The 18992-nt window shown below is 43.5% G+C and overlaps 1 protein-coding gene across 6 annotated transcripts in view; it reads right to left on the reverse strand.

Annotated features, from left to right (window-relative positions):
• The window catches only part of SPATS2L (spermatogenesis associated serine rich 2 like), a 184631-nt gene that overhangs the window by 13258 nt on the left and 152381 nt on the right, over positions 1-18992 (reverse strand). For all 6 annotated transcript variants that reach the window (XM_065930871.1, XM_065930874.1, XM_065930875.1 and 3 more), the window contains one exon: positions 3481-3539. In XM_065930871.1, coding sequence (XP_065786943.1) covers positions 3481-3539 — 59 coding nt within the window. The remainder of the gene's footprint in view (positions 1-3480; positions 3540-18992) is intronic.

The following is an 18992-nucleotide window of genomic DNA, read 5'->3' on the forward strand; positions in this document are numbered from 1 at the left end:
AAATCCTAACTAAAAATACTATTAATAAAGTGAGATATATTTATCTACTCTCTTGTTGCAGTTGCATTTATGCTCACTAACACTGGATCCTACAGCCCATGGATACTGAATTAACTATAATGATTCACTTAACACGATGAAGTACTCACAGTCTTCTCAGCTTTGTGTTAGGTGTCATGAGGAATAGAGAAGCTTACGTTATAATTAGGGAAATGTGGCTTATATCATGTGCAGGAAATGGAGACTGTAAAAAATACTCTTGAGACCATAGATAAGGAGACTCAAATGGTGGTTGTAAGAACAATTTGGGGTTTCCCAGGTGGCGCAGTGGTAAAGAACCTGCCTGTCAAGGCAGGAGATGCAGGAGATGCGGGTTCGATCCCCAGATCAGGAAGATCCTCTGGAAAGAGGGGGTGACCACCCGCTCCAGAATTCTTGCCTGGAGAATCTCATTGACAGAGTAGCCTGGTGGGCTATGGTCGACAGGGTGGCAAAGAGTTGGACACGACTGAAGTGACTTATTACGCACAAAGACAGTTCAGTACTTTATAGAGAGATTTAAAGGTAAGTCTTCTCTCGGTAAAGAAGACTCACGGTTAACACACGTGTGGGTCACCTGAGAGAGGCCGCCTAACTTACCCTCTGACCGCTGTTTTCTCAGGCGGTTGAACTAACTTCTTTACTAAGATGAGCCTTCCCTCTTGGACACACTGCGTCAGGCGCTGTGCCAAGTGTCCGACATGTGTCTTCTCCTTCTATCTTTACAGTAACTATTTGAGATAGACACAATTGTTATGCCCCCCTTTCCTTTCATTTTTAATTTTAATAACTTTCTATTTAACCCAGTATATCACAATATATCATTCTTTCACCAGGTCAGCCATACAGAAATTATGAATGTGATATTTACTTTTTTTTTTTTTTTTTTTTAAGATATTCAGTCTTTGAAAGCTAGCGTGCATTTTACACTCATAGCACATTTCAATTTAGCCTAGCCACATTTTCAGTGCCTGGTAGCTGCGTGTGTTATGTCCCCTTTTCTGATAAGGGACCTGGCTTGGAGGACATCACAGAATAGTTAAGGTCACACAGCCAGTAAATGGGTGGAACTTGGGTGTGACTTCAGTTCTGTTTGCCCCCAAGGTAAGTGAACTGGCTTCCCCAGGGCACTGGGCAGATCGACACCAGGACAGATTCCTGAAATTAGGGGTATCCTGTGAACCCATCTTGCTGGTTCAGCTAGCCTGAAAGTTCTGAGTCTGCAGTTCCAGACGTATCTGGCTGCGGTCTGTCCCACTCCCCACCAGTGCTTAGCACATACAGAGCACACAGTAAATATTCACTGACTGAATCAGCTTTAAAAATAGGGATGCTCTCCAGAGATGCCCCACCGAATATCATTGTCCCAAGGAGGAAGAATGAACACTTGAAATCTGAGGCCTTCTGTTAACGTCTGAGAATGTGATGGGCTAGTAACTTTCTATCTTGGTGCTAGAGAAATATTTGTGTTTGCTTTGGAAGTTAGCATTTTTGTCATTAGGAAATGGAACTGAAAATAAGCTGTACCCAAGAAACAGGGAAAATCCCGTCATGGGGTAATCTACTGCTACTGAAGAAATCAACAAATTCCATAAAAAGAAAATATTTTCACAAACAAAGGGATTGTGAAAATATCTAAATATTCCACAGCTTAACCCTGGATCATATTTAGTTTTATTTGATAAAACCTGCTGTATTTTAGATTCTAAAATGTTGTTTAAAATTATTTAGAAAAGTCATCTAACAAAAATAATGATAGCTATTTTTTCATAAAATGGCTACTGAATTATGGCCAAGGGCCAGGCAAGAAAAATATTAAAAGAATGAAGAATTTGGTCTGATCCTCCACTGATAAAAAAAAAAAGCACTGGAGTCAAAAGTACAGGAATTTATCTGAAAGCTGGTTTGGGGATGCAGACTGCCATTCATCCAATTTATGAGATAAGACTTGGGTAAGGATGAAGAATTTAAAATGCCTAGGAGATAAAAATTGTAAAACTAAATTCCAGCTGAAAAATACAGTCTTAGGTTTCCCATTAATAAAGCAGATGAATTTAAAAATAAAAGAAGGATCAGCATGTCCACTTGTGTTGAATTTGACTGAACAGTCTTGTCTCAGTTGAAATTTCCAACTCATGAATCTCAGCCTATCTGAGATGGCAAATCCACCCTACTGGCTATTGAGTAACTTTACAACAGTGGAAAGGTTTAGAAATAGGTGTAAAAATAGTAAAATAAATCAAACCCAGAGTACTAATATTTTGTGTTAAATTTAGAAAAAGTTTTGTAATGATCAAGACTGTCTATGTGTGTTTATTATTTTATATATAGAATATTCTGTATCTTAAGCAATCTCACTTGTGATTTCAGTTTAAAATATTTCTTTTGGGGTGTTAAGTTGGCAGGTGCCAGTGAATTTGACTGAGTTTGTACACAGAATTGGAGTGTTTTAAGAGAATTTCATTTAGTACATCTCTGAAAGGGAAAGTGTTAGCTGCTCAGCGATGTCTCACTCTTTGCAACCCCATGGTCTGCAGCCCACCAGGCTCCTCTGTCTGTGAAATTCTCCAGGCAAGAGTACTGGAGTGGGTTGCCATTCCCTTCTCCAGGGGACCTTCTCAACCCAGGAACTGAACCCAGGTCTTCTGCACTGCAGGCAGATTCTTTACCATTTGAGTCACCAGGGAATTATTAATCTTATAAGTGTTGCTTAAGAGCTTGGAATACTTTGCTGGTTACATTTGTGAGTTTGCCTTCTCAGGTTTCTGAAGTGCTTGAAAAAATAAGCTATATTAAATTTACAATTGTAATTAAAAATATTAAGGGGAATTGAAGTAACTTTCAAATAGAACAAAATTTTTAAGGGAACCTAATTTGGTAAACTTGAGTGAGTTGAAAGAACAAGTGAAAAGGATTGTATAAGTAAAATAGCAATATTTGTAAACTATAAAGCTTAAAAACTTATATTTTAAAAATTTAATACTAAATTCAATATCATTTTAAACCCAGTTAATTATAAGTAGTCCTATTTAGACACAAAAGTCTCCTGAACTTTAAATAAACCCAAGTGACACCTATTTTTTGCTGCATGTATATTCTGCCTTCTGCTCAGTGGGTGCTTCTGTTTCATCCTTTTGGCCCCCACTCAGAATCTGACTTAGATGGTAAAGAATCTGCCTGCAATGCAGGAGTCCTGGGTTCAATCCCTGGGCCAGGAAGATCCCCTCGAGATGGGAATGGCTACCCACTCCAATATTCTTGCCTGGAGAATTCCATGGACAGAGGAGCCTGGTAGGCTGCAGTCCATGGGGTCTCAAAGAGTCAGACACAACTGAGTGACGAATACTTTCACTTTTATTCAGAATCTGTATCACTGTCATCTGACCTATTGATTACTTCTGATTGGGAAGCTCCTAATCGAACAACCATGTGTCTACTTACTGGCTTCTTCTTTAACTTTATCCATTTCAGCCATTAATGAAACTTCTTTGTCAATGATGCTGGGGGGAAAAAAAAACAAAAGCAAAGAATGCTTAATCAAAGATAAACTTCTAATAGGCACAGGAAATAAAAGAAAAATTGTTTTCATTAAACAAAATACAAGATTACTATAAATATTTCTAAGTTACAATGCCAGCAGCAGGCTCTGCCTTTCCAAAAATGAGACAACATGGAAGGGATGCCCCCAGAGTTACACAGTGACATCTGCTGATTAAATCATTGTCAGCAAATCTAAAAACACAAGCCTTGTCAGACTTTCAGAATTGCACTGCTTTGAATTTCAATTTGGGAGTATTTTTGCCCTATGCATTTTCAAAGTTCCAAAACAATATAATAAGTATCTGAAAAGCTGGCACTCAGGTTATCAAGGCCTGTAATTCTCAAATGTTTCCATGGTTCGCTCTCCCAGAATTGGTCTGGGAGGCAGAGAGGGGGCCCAGTTCTGATGCAGAGGGTCCCAGGAAACACGGGTCTGGGTCAATCCATCCACATGTTCTGTATTGAGTCCATGCTTTCTTGTTTGCCCAAATAAGCATTTCAAGGTCAAATTAACCTTTTCCATTATATTTATTTATTGGTTAGTCCTTTGAAAAAGTATGATCTGGAAAAGTAATAATTATCTGTCCAAAAGTTCCTCTCTCATCCTAACTCCTTGGTCCCCTTCCAGAATCAACACATCACAAATCACTTATATATCTTCTCACAGATTTTTATGTGTATATAAGCAGAGATGCCAGATTTTTTAAGTTTTCATCTCAACCATAAATATTTCAATATAGATAGCTCAAAGATAAAAACTTTGGGGGAATGTAACCACAGTATTACAATATCTAAAAACATTAACAATAATTTAATGTTATCAGATATATACTCACTATTCAAAATTTCCTAATTGCCCCATACATTTTTTTTTAAAACTATTTGAACCAGGATCTAAATGAGGCCTGTTCATGACAACTGGTTGACTGTCTCCTATATCCATTTTAATCTATACATTTCCTCCTATTTCTCGCTTTAATTTTTTTCCTTTGAAATTCATTTGTTAAAAAAAACCAAGCTATGTGTCCTATAGAGTTATTCAAGGTCTTAATTTTGCAGACTGCAAGTCCATGGTATTACGTAACCCAGTCTTTTCTATTTTCTATAAATTTGCTATGATATAGAAATTTGACTAAATTCAGATTTGTTTCTTATTTCAGGAGAAATTACTTTATGTTATATACTTCTATCAGCAGACACATAACAGGATACACTTATAAATATTCCTCTTGAAAAAGAAATAAAACCTGAATGTGCTCAGATTTCTACATTTCAAAATAAATGTAAAGGAAATACAATGAACATCTCTAATGATTATTATATTAGTAGCTATTGGTGGTCATTGCCTAGATCAACAGGATTTGAAAAATGAGAATATTTGAATTCTCTCAATCTTTCATTTATTTATTGAAAACTTCCCTAAAGAGAAACCTTCCTTTACCAACTATTCGGTTATCATGAAGTACAGTTTGCATGGATGAGTCAGAATAAATGCTCGGTTCTCTCCTTTTATTTATCAGTTTTCAAAACAAGAGTTGGTTCCTGCAAAAGTTCATTGATTACGCAAAAGTAATCAATGAGATGATTTTTTTTTTGCTGGTTTGTATAGTTTAATTATGAACTCATATTTAATGTGCTTCAATACACTTCAGTTATTATCCTTATTACTTTATTATACTCAGATTGTTCCAACAGATATACTTTTTGTTCTCCATCAGATGTACTTTTAAAATTTAAAGTGTGCTGAAAGTCTAATTCCCCCTAAGAGAAAATATTGTGTAGTATTTGTCAAGGTAGGAAGTGGTTCCTGGGATGTATCTATGTCTAAGAGTTTAGGGCTCCTCAACCAATGATATAGCCTAAGCACTTGGAGAATAAGGACTGTTTGCTGAAGAGCTTGGCTCTTTCCAACCAGGAAATCCTAATGGAAAGAGCTGACATGAACAAGGAGTGGCAAATTCTCTAGAACTGGGCTTGAAGCCTAAACCATCAAGCGCAGACACGTGGCTTAAGGTCACTGGCTATGACCATTTTGGTATAATTAGCATGTTAGGAGGACTGTGCCTAGTTTATTGACATTAAGTACATGTGATTTCAATGTGTTCTAAATATAGGAAATACATGATGCAGAAAGACGGACAGCGAGAAGAAAGTCTTTATCCCATCTCTGTCCCAGTTTACTCAGTCCCTGTGCCTGCAAGTATCTATTTGCTACCAGTTTCTTGCGTTTCTTTCTGGAGGTCATACACCAGCATAAGTTCATGAATTGTATGAAATGCTGGGTTAAGTCAATAGGCTTGTACTCCTGCAATTATCAGGTATATTTAGCTTTCCTCTAAAGTTCACAAATGCAGCTACATAGAGGCCAAGTGAATGGAGTGGGCAATTCTATGCTAATGTTTAGGAAAACAAGGGTAATGGATAAGCTGGTAGGGAGTTTAGGTGAGAACCTAGAGATCTGGAGTCTGGAGCCCAAATGACGACAACATGCTAAGCTATTCTGCTTGAGAAAATGGTTTGAATTTTTATAGTCAATCCTGAAGGAAATCAACCCTGAATATTCATTGGAAGGACTGATGCTGAAGCTGAAGCTCCAATACTTTGGCCACCTGACGTGAAGAGCCAGCTCATTGGAAAAGACCCTGATGCTGGGAAAGACTGAGGGCAGGAGGAGAAGGGGACGACAGAGGATGAGATGGTTGGATGGCATCACTGACTCCACGACCATGAGTTTGAGTAAACTCTGGGAGACAGTGAAGGACAGGGAAGCCTGGAGTGCTGCAGTCCACGGGGTCGCAGAGTCGGATACAACTTAAAGGGGGATGAAAAGAGAGAGAGCCAGCCAGGACGGCGGGCGCTGTGTAAGGGTGAAGAGGCTGGGAGAAATCACTGGTAGTGAGGAATGCAAAGGAGCTTCCAGAAGCAGGAGGACCACGGGTGCTACCGTGAGGCGTGTGAGGTCGCCTCGCTCGGGGCATCCAGACCTTCACACTTGGTGTGAATGGTCTGCGTGTGTGTGGGCACACACACACCCCACAGACCCTCACACACACACAGACTGAAGAAGCGGCAGAGTTTCAAGTCCGCATCAGTGCAGGGCTGAGGAGGTGGGAAGGGGTCACAGCCTGAAGGCAGAGTGCCGGTGAGAAGGCGGGGGTCTGGCCCTCATCCCTGGACCAACACAAGTCTCAGGGCTTTCGCCTTTCCGCAGACAGGGAACTGGTCCAGGGGGCTGGGACCCTGCTGACTTCCGGGCTGCAGGTCACGTGAGATGCTCTATTCTCTCCATCACACAGTGAAGCCAGGCTGCCCACTTGGGGTGACTACACGGGATATGCCACAAAGAGCACGAGGAAACTCTAGTCTCTGGAGAGACTGACACACCACTCAGCCACTGGACAAATATGAGCTGAGGGTGGGGCTGGGGATACAGCTATGGATTAAAACATAACAGATTCCTGCCAGCCTTGTGGAGCCTACGTTCTTTTGGGGGAGCTGAGAGGAAGAAGGTGAGAGGACCTGTTGAGCTTACGGGGGAAACAGCGAGACACAGAAGGAAAGAGAAGAAAATGACAATGGTGGGAAGAGGAGCTTAGGATTCGCCACCCTCCATCAACCAGACGGCTATGATTAGAGTCTCCCGGTTCTGAGATCGTGCAAGGAGCACGTGATACCAGATGAGGTGTCTTTAGATTTCAAGGGACGGGACGGGCCAGACTGCAGTCAGAATGCCACGACGGCCTCCACAATCCCCATGGCCTCAGTCCCCAAACAGGACCACGGACCCTGTGGTGTGTCCATGCACTGGGTGAGGAAGATGGTGTAGGAAGGGGCCTTTGGTAATTTCTTTGTCAGCTATAAAAGTACAGCTCATTTTTGTTGATTAAACTTGTTAACATAATTATGGGCTCAGAGAGTTTACAAGATGGATATTTGGGGTATAATCTGTATCCCTAGGTCTAACATGGACTAAACAAAGCTGGACATTCACACCACGGTTAGTTCAGGCCTCCTGGGCTAGCAACAGGAGGGATGAAGACTACACACAATAAATTGTTAATCTGTTTAATGCCCACTGGAGGATGCGAAAAGCCTGTGAAGTTGGCATCAAACTATGCCTCCACTCCTCTGGGTATTTCAACAAAAAGACTGTCCTCAAGCATCTTAGTAATTCAAGCACCGCTATGTATGATTGCTTTCAAAACTCATGCATAAAGGCGAGCCAAGGGATCTCTGCTGCGTCAGGACCCTGTGCAGAATATATGAGCTGGATGCAAATCAGGATTAAGGTGCTGGCTCCAGGCAGCGCCCCAGGACCTCTCCTGTGAGAATCAGTAAGGTGCACCTGAGAATTCTGCTGTATTCTTCTGTCCTTTCAAGGCAGCAGGTTTCTGGAAGGGAAGACCTCGGGAAGAGGATGTGGAAGTTGAAGAGGAGGATGGGATGGTGGAGGCTGGCCAGTCCTCTGGCAGGCTGCCAGACAGCAAGGAGACAGCATCATAGCACGCTGAGAGCCAGTTCAAAGGAAGGTCCGAGCAGAAAGGCCGTGTCTAAGACCTTTATGGCTGCTCCCTGAGACTTGCAGGATCTTAGGTCCCTGAGCAAGGATTGAACCCGTGCCCTCAGCAGCAAGATCGTTGAGTCCTAACCACTGGACCACCAGGGAACTCCCCGCACCCAACACCTTCTAAATGCCCCCAGTGCCTGGTGTCACGTCCAACTTTCTGAGCAAATTCATCAGTGCCATTCACGAGTCCCACGGCAATTTCTTAGAGACACGAGGACAGAGGCACACACTGATGGGAAACAGCCCTGTGGGCCTGGCAGGGGCGGAGGGCGCTGGGCAAAACCCAGGAGGGAGCTAGGAGACAGGCAGGGGAGGGAGAGGGGTGGCACTGGACAGTTGACAAGCCACAGAAAAATCAGTGTCACTGTCCCATCCCTGCTGCAGAAGCAGAAGGTCTCATGTGGGCTTTCAAGGTGCCACTGTGTGCAGACGGACAGCAGCCTCCAGATGAGAGCTGTCTGTGACTTACACCCCGAGAGCGTGCCCTGCGCCCCACCCATTAGGGACAGCACCCGTGCGTCACAGCAGTGAGTTCATTCAAGCATCCTAACAGACACCCTGGGAGGTAGGAGCTCCTCTCTCCCCTCACCACAGGGCTCTGGCACATGCCCTTCCTGTTGCTGGAAGACCTTTCCTCCCCAACCCTGCCTTTCTTCACCTCCTTCACTTGGCGACTTTCTTTAGGTCTCTGCTTACTCATTCCTTTTCCAGAGAAACTCTGACGGAGTTTTAAAAAACTTCCGTTCTTAGACTTTATGATCTTAGACTATTGTGGGCTGCTCAACAAAAACGGCTTAATAGTGATGAATGGAATGGAAGACAGCATATTCATTTTTCTACAGCATAACAGTAATGAAACTCTTTAATTGGTATATTGTAGTACTTGCATACAAATCATGTTTATGCAAAAATTTATATAACTTTTGTCACTGATGGAATCTAATCATTTGAGACACAAGCTTATGAATAAAAGTACAATGATATTCACAAAACCTCATAGGGTTTGGCTCAGAATCAAAACAGGTAGAGAATGATTCTGTTTGCAAATTGGGAGGGTAATAAATTATTGAAATTTGTACTTTCCCCACACTAATCATCTGCTATTCTAGATACGGGGTATATTTGCTTTTCAAAGGTGATACTTGGAAGAAACACGGAAGTCTTTAATCAGCTTTCTGACCACTGAAAGTTTTCTAAATGGCTGGATAAAGTCCTCAGGAGGGCACCAGATTGAAGACAGACACTATCAAACATGTTCTACATAAACTGAGCTCACAAAAAACCCATGCTGACCTCACATGTTTCAGACGTGCCCTTTATCCTTCCAAAAACACATCTTCTCATTTTATCTAAACTGCCTAGATAGTAAAATTTTTATCCTGTTGCCATAAAAAAGCTTTTATTATTAAAGCAATAAGGTGTAAGGAGAGGAAGATTACCATGGCCGAGGCTTTAGGGTTTATTATATAGTTAATCACAGAGATAAAGTGTCATTTTATAAAAATGTTTCCACCGTCTTGATTTCTTTCTATAGAGGACTAATCATAACAATAATAAAAAGAATCAGAAAGGCACTTCCGCAGGAAGAGATTTATCATGTTCTTCTCTGTGAAAGATTTCTTTAAATGTGGAGGCGAAGACACAGGGAGACAAAACGGCTTCTTTTGAGAGCTCGGAGGAGCCATGTAGAGTCGGGTGTGTTTGATGAATAAAGATGCCCTGGTGGGGAGCAGCCACTGGACTGTCAGTGGGTGAGAAGCTGGAGAGCAGAAGCCACCAGCAGATGCTGAGGAAGGGAAGGTAGGATTTCAAAGGGAGCTGAACAAGCTCAACCTCCAAGAGCAGCCGGAGTCAGATGTTAAAGAGTTAAAACTGGGCCACACTTCATCTTCCTGTACTGGCCTCAGGGAGGCCGTGGTGAGAGAAACTGCTTGTGAGCATCTGATCCCGGATGATTCTGCTTCACAACCTTCTGGTGGATGGAGTGCTTCCATGTAGAGCTTTAACTCCTGGGCTGCCAAGCAGAACCAAGCAGAGTAGAGCTTCAGGAAGCAGACCCAGCCCGTGCTCGCGGGAGGATGAGCACGAGGCAGAGCCTCCGGACCGCCGGTCCCTTAAGAGAGAAAAACATTGTGGAGACTGGACTTCCTGATGACCCGGTGGTGAGGACTCCACCTGCCAAGGCAGGGTACACACTTTGATCCCTGGTCTAGGAAAATTCCACCTGCTGCGGGGCAATCGAGCCCTCACGCCACAACTATGGAAGCCTGCACTGCTAGGGCTTGAGCTCTGCTATGAGAGGAGCCTCCACCTTGAGAAGCCCACACACCACAGCTGGACAGCAGCCTCTGCTCACTGAAACTGGAGAAAAGCCCACGTGGCAACCAAGACCCAGTGCAGCCAAAAATAAATCAATGATCTTTAACCAGGAATGTGGAGATGGCTAGGGAGGAAGGATTCTACTGAATGCTAAGGGGATAGCTGTTGACAAACCTAGACAGCATATTAAGAAGCAGAGACATCACTTTGCCAACAAAAGTTGGTATAGTCAAAGTTATGGCTTTTCCAGTAGTCATGTATGGATGTGAGAGTTGAACCATAAAGAAGGCTGTGTGCTGAAGAATTGATGCTTTTGAACTGAGGTGTTGGAGAAGACTCTTGAGAATCCCTTGGACTGCAAGGAGATCAAACCAGTCTATCCTAAAGGATATCAACCCTGAATATTCATTGGAAGGACTGATGCTGAAGCTCTAATACTTTGGCCACCTGATGTGAAGAGCCAACTCATTGGAAAAGACTGATGCTGGGAAAGATCGAGGGCAGGAGGAGAACATGGCGACAGAGGATGAGATGGTTGGATGGCATCACAGACTCAATGGACATGAGTTTCGGCGAATTCTGGGAGATAGTGAAGGATAGGGAAGCCTGGTGTGCTGCAGTCCATGGGGTCACAAAGAGACACAACTCAGCAACTAAACTTGTAACAACAACAACAAAAGGGGATGTTTCACCTCTCCTTGTTGCTCAGTCACTCAGTCATGTCCTTTCCTGGCCTGTATCAAATAGCTTAAAGCATGTCAATGAGAAGCCTCTAAGCCAGACTTCCTGTATAAACAATTTCCACTTCTTTCACTAAAGAGAAAGGGTGAAGTACAAATACTTCCCCTCACCTTGGGCTCTGCTCCTTACTGAGGCATCAGAAGTAAGAACTGTGACCGTGGGAGGAATGCTAGCTGAGTGCAGGTGCTGGTGGAAGAGACCGCCTGTACTGCTCAGGAGTTTAGGCATCTACATCCCCTGCCCTGGAAGAAAGGTTTGTGTCCACCAGGTGGAGGGCAGAAAACCTCCCTTTATCCACTTAGGGTGTACTATATACTGTTACCACGGGAACCATTTCTAGTCCACTCCCCCACATCTTGCCAAGAATTCTTGGGCCCAGGGCAAAACTAGTCAGGGGTTTCAGTTCACCCATTTCTCAACTATTGCTGTTGCCAATAAAGGTGCTCCTGGCCTGACAGGCATGCACACAGCAAGACTACACGTGGTTCTCTATTCCTGGGGTCAGGAGAACAGGCGGCTACAAACAGCGCCCAGGCTCTTGCATAGCTGCCAGTTCCCCATTTCCCCTTTCTGCTCCCTGAAGACTAGCAGAATATGCCACCCCCAAATATGGCACTTTGGTATACTGATTACTGTGAACACTATGGGCAGTGAAAAACAGCAAATGCAGGGAGACACTTTCTCCGATCTGCTTCAAGACAGATTGTCCAAAAGGAGCTCAGGTGTCATATACCCATCTCCTTTCCCAGGAGTTTTCATCAAACAAGGAGGATGCTGACTCGCCACAGGAGAGACTAGAATTGGCACCATGGTCAGACTTTGTTACAAGCTCTCATGCCTCCCGGGCTTCCCAGGTGGCGCTAGTGGTAAAGAACCTGCCTGCCAATACAAGAGATAGAAGAGACAAAGGTTTGATCCCTGGGTCGAGAAGATCCCCTGGAGGAGGGCCTGACAACCCACTCCAGTACACTTGCCTGGAGAATCCCATGGACAGAGCAGCCTGGCGGGCTACAGTCCACAGGGTCACAAGGAGTCAGACACGACTGAAGTGGCTGAGACGCAGCAGCAGCAGCAGCATCCCTTCCGTTTGCTCTTCTAAGGACCAGTTCATCTTTCCTAAAAGTCATGTCCTCTCCCTCAGAGGTCTACATGCCTCTCCTCTTTCCCTATTACGATGGTATTTAATCCTGAATTCCAGGCCACCGTGGGCACTTCACTTTTCCCTGAGTGTCTCCACAGGTCTGTTTGTTTTTCTCTTGTTAATCTGTCTTTTATAACAGGGTCTCAGTCAAGAACCCAGAAGGGTAGAGGGTGAATATTCTTCCTCCCCTGCATGTCCATCCTGGCCGCCTTCCTTGCCCTGACTGCTGGTCACTGTTCTCACCACTCAGCAGTCTCCACGACACCCCTTCGTTCACTGCCCACGTGATCAGGTCCTCCCGAGTGATCCCAGACGGGGCTCTCCTAACCAGCCCCACTTGCCAGCACACACTACAGCTCATGATCAAGGAGCCGGCTATGCTCATTTATTCAGCTTTCTGCTGGGATTCCTGAGTCTTTTACCTTCCACTCTGTCCACGTTTGCATCTCAGTTTCACAACAGCCCATGTTCTTCTTATAATTGGATTTTTTTTTCTGAATGCAGCAGTGATTTGACAACTGATCTAAAGATTTCTTGAATTCCAACGTGTTGTGCAACAAACATACAAAACCCAACATGCATGTCTACAGCCTGTCAGCTGGGGTTGGGATGCAACTCTTTGAAGAGCTGCCTAGAAATCGTGAGTCTCAGGGAAATAAAGCAGAATGTCTCTGAGCACGAATCGGAGTTAACAGGTACGGCGGAGCTACACCGCTCTGGCCGCCAGTGAACATGGCAGCTGGGCTCCATTTGCCAATCAGCTTGAGGCCGTTTTTTTTCTTCCTTTTTTTTAAAATCAGAGGTAACATAACCCGTTAATGTTAATACCTCTTAGTCTGCATATTTTACATTGGAATTAGATAACGATTTAAATTACAGTTGGTGAATATTTCACCACACCATCTGAGGTGCATAGGCATGTGCAGATGAAGCATAAAGACTAACTCTCAACACAAAATCCTGGAGTTTCTTACACACAATAATTAATTGAAAACCACATGTACACCCGTGGTGCATTTATGTCAATGTATGGCAAAACCACTACAATATTGTAATTAGCCTTCAATTAAAATAAATAAATTTATTAAAAACAAACAAACAAATATGGACAGGGATTCCTTTTTCTTCTTGGAATTTAAGAAATGACATCAGAGTTGCAATATCCTGCAAATTCTACAAATCCCACATCATCACATGTTCAATTAAAAAGTATCTATATTCCTTACATACCTCTATTTAGAATTTTACATCTGATTTGGCTTAAGAATATAATTTCTTATCTTTGCTGACTACTTCTTAGTTTTGTTTCTTTCCATGGAGATCAGCATTCAGGGAAAGAAACTTATCTGTATTTCAGCTTCTATAGGTATAAAAATGATATGACTTACTACCATCTCCTTTTTAAAAAAAATACATCTATGGGAAAGAAAGCAAACTTCTATCTGTGGTGTTGATTGTCTTACAGTACAAGGGTACCGTTTAAGGATGTAACGTTCTTCATTTACTTCATTTTGTGCTAAGTCACTTCAATCATGTCTGACTCTTTGTGACTCCATGGACTATAGCCCACCAGGTTCCTGTGTGCACAGGATTCTCCAGGCAAGAATATTGGAGTGGGTTGCCATTTCCTCCTCCAGGGGAATCTTCCCAACCCAGGGATCAAACCTGTATCTCCCGTGTCTCCTGCACTGATAGGCAGGTTCTTTACCACTAGCGCCACCTACAGCTCTACTTCATTTTAGAAAAGTGAAGTCGCTCAGTTGTGTCCGACTCTCTGAGACCCCGTGGACTGTAGCCTACCAGGCTCCTCCGTCCATGAGATTCTCCAGGCAAGAATACTGGAGTGGGTTACCATTTCCTTCTCCAGGGGATCTTCCCAACCCAGGGATCGAACCTGGGTCTCCCACATTGGAGGCAGACGCTTTAACCTCTGAGCCACTGGGGAAGCTACTTCATTTTACATGCTCATTAAAAAAACAAAAACAAAAAACTGGGAAATGTAGAAAGGAAGATAAATTTCAAAATAAAATGAGGTAAAATCTCTGTCTCATACCCAAAATACAGCCAACCACTCTGAACACTGTTGCATTTCCCTCCAATTTTGGGGGAAGAGGGCATCTAGGCAGAAGCCACCATGGTGATGAATCACAGTTAACACAAACTCAGGAAGAGCAACTAGAAGAGACTGATAGGGCCAGGAAAAGTCACAGAAATGCTGGCCCACTTCCGACCCAAGGCAGTCAGGCCTAGCCTCCACTGCTCTGGCCTCCTGAGGGCTCCTGCATCTTTTGACTCTTGTGTGAAGAGGAGAGAATGTGTACTTCTTGGTTTGGGCCAAAAGGCTCTCACCAGCCAGCATCTCCAGGCTCACCTGTTGCCCCTCATCTTCAGGACCTGCCCCAGCCAATGGCTTCCCAAATAGGGGCATACAGAAAATAGTAAACTGCATGTACATACTTTTTTTTTTTTTAAAGCTGAGCTGTGTGGCATGCAGGATCTTAATTCCCCAACCAGAGATCCAACCTGTGCCCCCTGCATTGGGAGTGCAGAGTCCTAACCACTAGACCACCAGGGAAGTCCCATGTGTCTACTTTTCATTCCAAAAAGTAGACTTTCCCAATCTTCAGTATACAGATTAACCATAGCACACACAAATTACTTATCAATAAATTTTTGGTTTGAGAGGGATGTGCTCAAAATTCACTTCCATGGAGTGAGACCCAGGGCACACACGCCTCTCAAATCATGTTGTGGTCTCTCTTATTTCTGGTTCCTTGTGTTCTTTCTTCTGCATGGAATCCTTTTTCCCTCCCAGGATGACAAACTCCTAGTCTGCCTTCAAAGACCAGCTCAAACGTCACCTCTGGGGTCGACCCTTCCCTAACCCGGCGGTATTGCTTTCTCCGCCCCAGGCCCAGCCCCACTGCAGGATCTGCCTTCCTGCCCCGTTCCTGTTTCACCCGCTAGCCCGGGGTCAGCTGTATTGGGTGGATGAACGAAGAGAAGGGAAGGGAAGGTAGAGAGAAGGCATGGTGAGACAGGAAAGGGAACGGATTCCTGATGCGGTGACAGCTGTGGCCATTCCGAATCAGGGCTTCCTTTGCCTTACACCTCTCTTCACCAGGGGGTAGACAGTAAAAAGCTGTGATGAAATATCCATATCTTATAGCCACAATCCAGTGTGTGCTCAGTAAACAGAAAGGTGGAATGGATTCAGTTCCTCCCAGTGTCTTGGTAGAGAGGAAAAGACATTTACTAAATGCTTACCTGAAAGAGAAGAGAACCGGTCTAGACTGAACTTCTATCATGGACCAGGCAAGAAATTTTCTAGAATAATCTGCAGAAAGTGACAGTAGCCCTGTTTTGCATCTGAGTAGAAGTTACGAAACTCAACCATATTCGGTACTAGAATATGTGGAGAGGAGATATAAATCCTATCCTGTCTAAATCCACACCTCAGGCCTCCTAATTAAGTTGTTAATACACCCAGGAAGATGTCACCTTTGTTCCAACATGGCCTACTAAGTACCAAAGGTAGCAGTCACTGGAGCAATAATGTAACGTACATGTAAGGAAATCTTCTGTATTAGCTTCAGGTACAGCTTTTATATGATTTGTTGCTGTGCTAATGATAAGTTGTCCCAAATTACTCCTCGGTCTCATTCGACTCTACACTCTCACTCTACTGGTCTAATAAATACAAATAAGCGCCAAAATGTACTCTGAAATTGTGATCTAGGATATTCCACTTTTCAAACAATAATGTATTTTATATTTATCCTAATATATAGGAACAAATTTGTCTTATTTTCTCAGCGAAAATGGATTATATTTTAAATTAAAAAACACACACACATACAAATGATACACACTCTCTTGGGATTGTATAGTTAGAACACTTTGCTTAATTCCTTTTTATATTTCTGTTCTATGATGAAAACTTAATGATTCCTATTCGGGGGCATGTTCTGAAGCTGATTTGATGGGTAGCCTTCATTTGCTGAAAAGATTCAGAAATCTTTTCAGATTTCAAGCTGAAATCAGAACCAACTTCTTATCCTCTAGCTCTTCTTCTGGTTTTATTATTCTGCAAGAAGGCTGCAGTGAAAGAAAGCTGACTTCCAACGCTAAGTGTGCCGCTGACAAGACGTATGGAGGTAATCACACGTGGAGCTCACAAAGGCTATTAATACAAGGTGCTATTTATGCTGGTTTCCCGGGGACCATATCCAAACTGAAAAGGCCAGTTCTGTACTTTCTGTATTTATCAGCCTGCTCTTCCTTCATGTCGACTGATTCACTCGGTCCTTGCAGTGGCCCTGGGGAAACATCTAATGCGGAGAAAAACCTTGGGGAGGAAAGAAAAGAGGAAAAGAGACGCTTTCACTTCCCCAGAGTGAGCTACCCCTACTTAGAATGACACATATTCACGAACAAGGCAAGATTTGAAATGCGTTGTGCCACGGGGACTTGCCGCAGACGCAAAGTCACAGGAACCTTGAGTTCCTCCACGGTATAAGGTATTTACCCTTTTCACAATTTCAGAAATGGATCCTGGAACTGGTTTCTGTTCATTGGATTGGTGCCGAGTAAGGAAAAGGAGTCATTTTGGGCAGTTTGTCAGCTAGGCCAGTGACAGAAAAGCATACATTCGGCTCTCCTGAGACATAAATATATTTATTAGCTTCTTCTACGACTGTCTTGACATCCTTTGCAGGTGTATGCTCATCTCCATAATGTACGTTCCTTTAATATACTGGCCTAATCTCCAATACTGAGTGTGGGGAGAAGGAATGGATTTGTCTGATTTCCACAGGATAACACAAGTCACTAGCAGGTAGGCACTTTGATAAAACATCTGATGAGAAGAAAAGAGATCAATCAGAAAGTCTTGTTTGGATAGGCTTTGATCAATGAAAAGACTGTATTCTCTTGCAGGGCAGAAGTATATAGAGACTTTGTATTAAACTTCTTGGAAAAAACATAAAATAAGTACACTCTTGGTTTTATCTGTATCATGTATGTAGGCTAAGGAGTTGGCAAAATCTAGCAATCATTTAACACGTTGTTGATATTTTGACAGGAAACCAAAGGCCCGGTGAAGTCCCCACGTGACGATACTAAGTGACTACAAAGGTTCCTAACGTCAGCTCTCTCTCCTACTGGTAATCCTGCGATAAACACCCTTTGTTGAAGGGCACAGAGAAAAGCATCACTTTATTACTGACCAACACACTGCCCCAGACACTCTCGATGCACTCAGAATGCTTCCTATTTCAGTCACACGGTTTTATAGTGGAGTCTCAACTCATTACCCACACTGACATCCCCATCCTCCACGTGACCGAACTCAAAAGCCAGATTTGCTTGTTGTCATAGCATCTATTCTGAGGCACAGATCTGATTCTAGGACCTGTTTCACCTAATATGTATTTCCCCTGTACTTACCTATCAAAGTAGACAGAGTGCCTTAATTTCAATATCTCCTAATTAAAAGAGGGTAATTCTCTTATAATTAAGAGAGGGTCAACAAATACTTGCCCAACCACCAGAGCACAGTAAGACTGTAAAAAGACCTTCTGTTGTCATTCAGCTTGATTAGCACAGGGCAGGCCCACCTGGGGATGTCACTGGCACCAGAGTAGTTGGATACATACCATGTGTGGCCAGAAACACCAAGCAATATTGTGGCTTGACTAAAGCCAGATGAAAATAATACTTCCCCAGACAGACACTTAATGGAACAATTCCCTACTGTATATATCTCTACATGCCTCAGATCTTCATCTGAATCCGGGTCCCCACCACGTTATTTGGTTTTATTGCAAAATGAGAAGAAGAAAAAAAAAAAGACTCAGCAGAGACAGCATGGTGAATGAAAGTGACGGTCTATCACCAGCTACAACTTTCAGTTCTTAATTTTTCCATTTTCTCCTAAGGACTGACTTGAATTCTATAATGAAAAATAGACAAAGAAGCAAAGCCCTCACTTTTCTACACTTCAGTGTAATTGTTTCTGCTGCTCTTAAGGAAACAAAAATGTAATTTGACCTTTAAAATGTGTAGCAAGGTTTATGTTTCAGGAAGCATGGGAGAAATGCCTTCCTCCTGCACTGCTGTGAAAAGAGAAGATACTACGGCTGCATTGGGGGGTGTGTGCGTGATTTGGGCATGGAAAGGAAATCTCCCTTCTCCTGTCTGCAGTGGTGGGTCAGGAGGGCTGCTGAGGAGGGGCAGAGAGCTACTGGGGGGGCGGTTGCAAAGGGAGGCATCTCCACCCTTCACTCAAGGAGCTGCAGCAGACCATGCAGAAGGGCTGGTGCAACCTTCGTCTCCCTGTCCTCTCACTCAGGCTTTCTCAGCCTTATTGATGTCTTGGACTAGATCGCTCTTTGGTGGGGGTGGGTGGCGGGCGGTGGGGTGGGGGAGGCTGTCCCGTGCATTCTAGGATAAGTATTAACAGTGGCATCCTGGTGTCTGCCTACTAGATGCCAGTAATACCACCTCTCTGCAGCTGTGACAACTTGAGATATTTCCAGACATGCCAACTGTCTCCCTGGGGGAAGGCAAACTCATCTGGTTGGGAACACTACTCTGGCCCCAGACATATCACCCTCCTTTGCGGGACTCTGAGTCCGTGGTTTT

The sequence above is a fragment of the Muntiacus reevesi genome, chromosome 3 (assembly GCF_963930625.1).
Source record: "Muntiacus reevesi chromosome 3, mMunRee1.1, whole genome shotgun sequence".
NCBI lineage: Eukaryota > Metazoa > Chordata > Mammalia > Artiodactyla > Cervidae > Muntiacus > Muntiacus reevesi.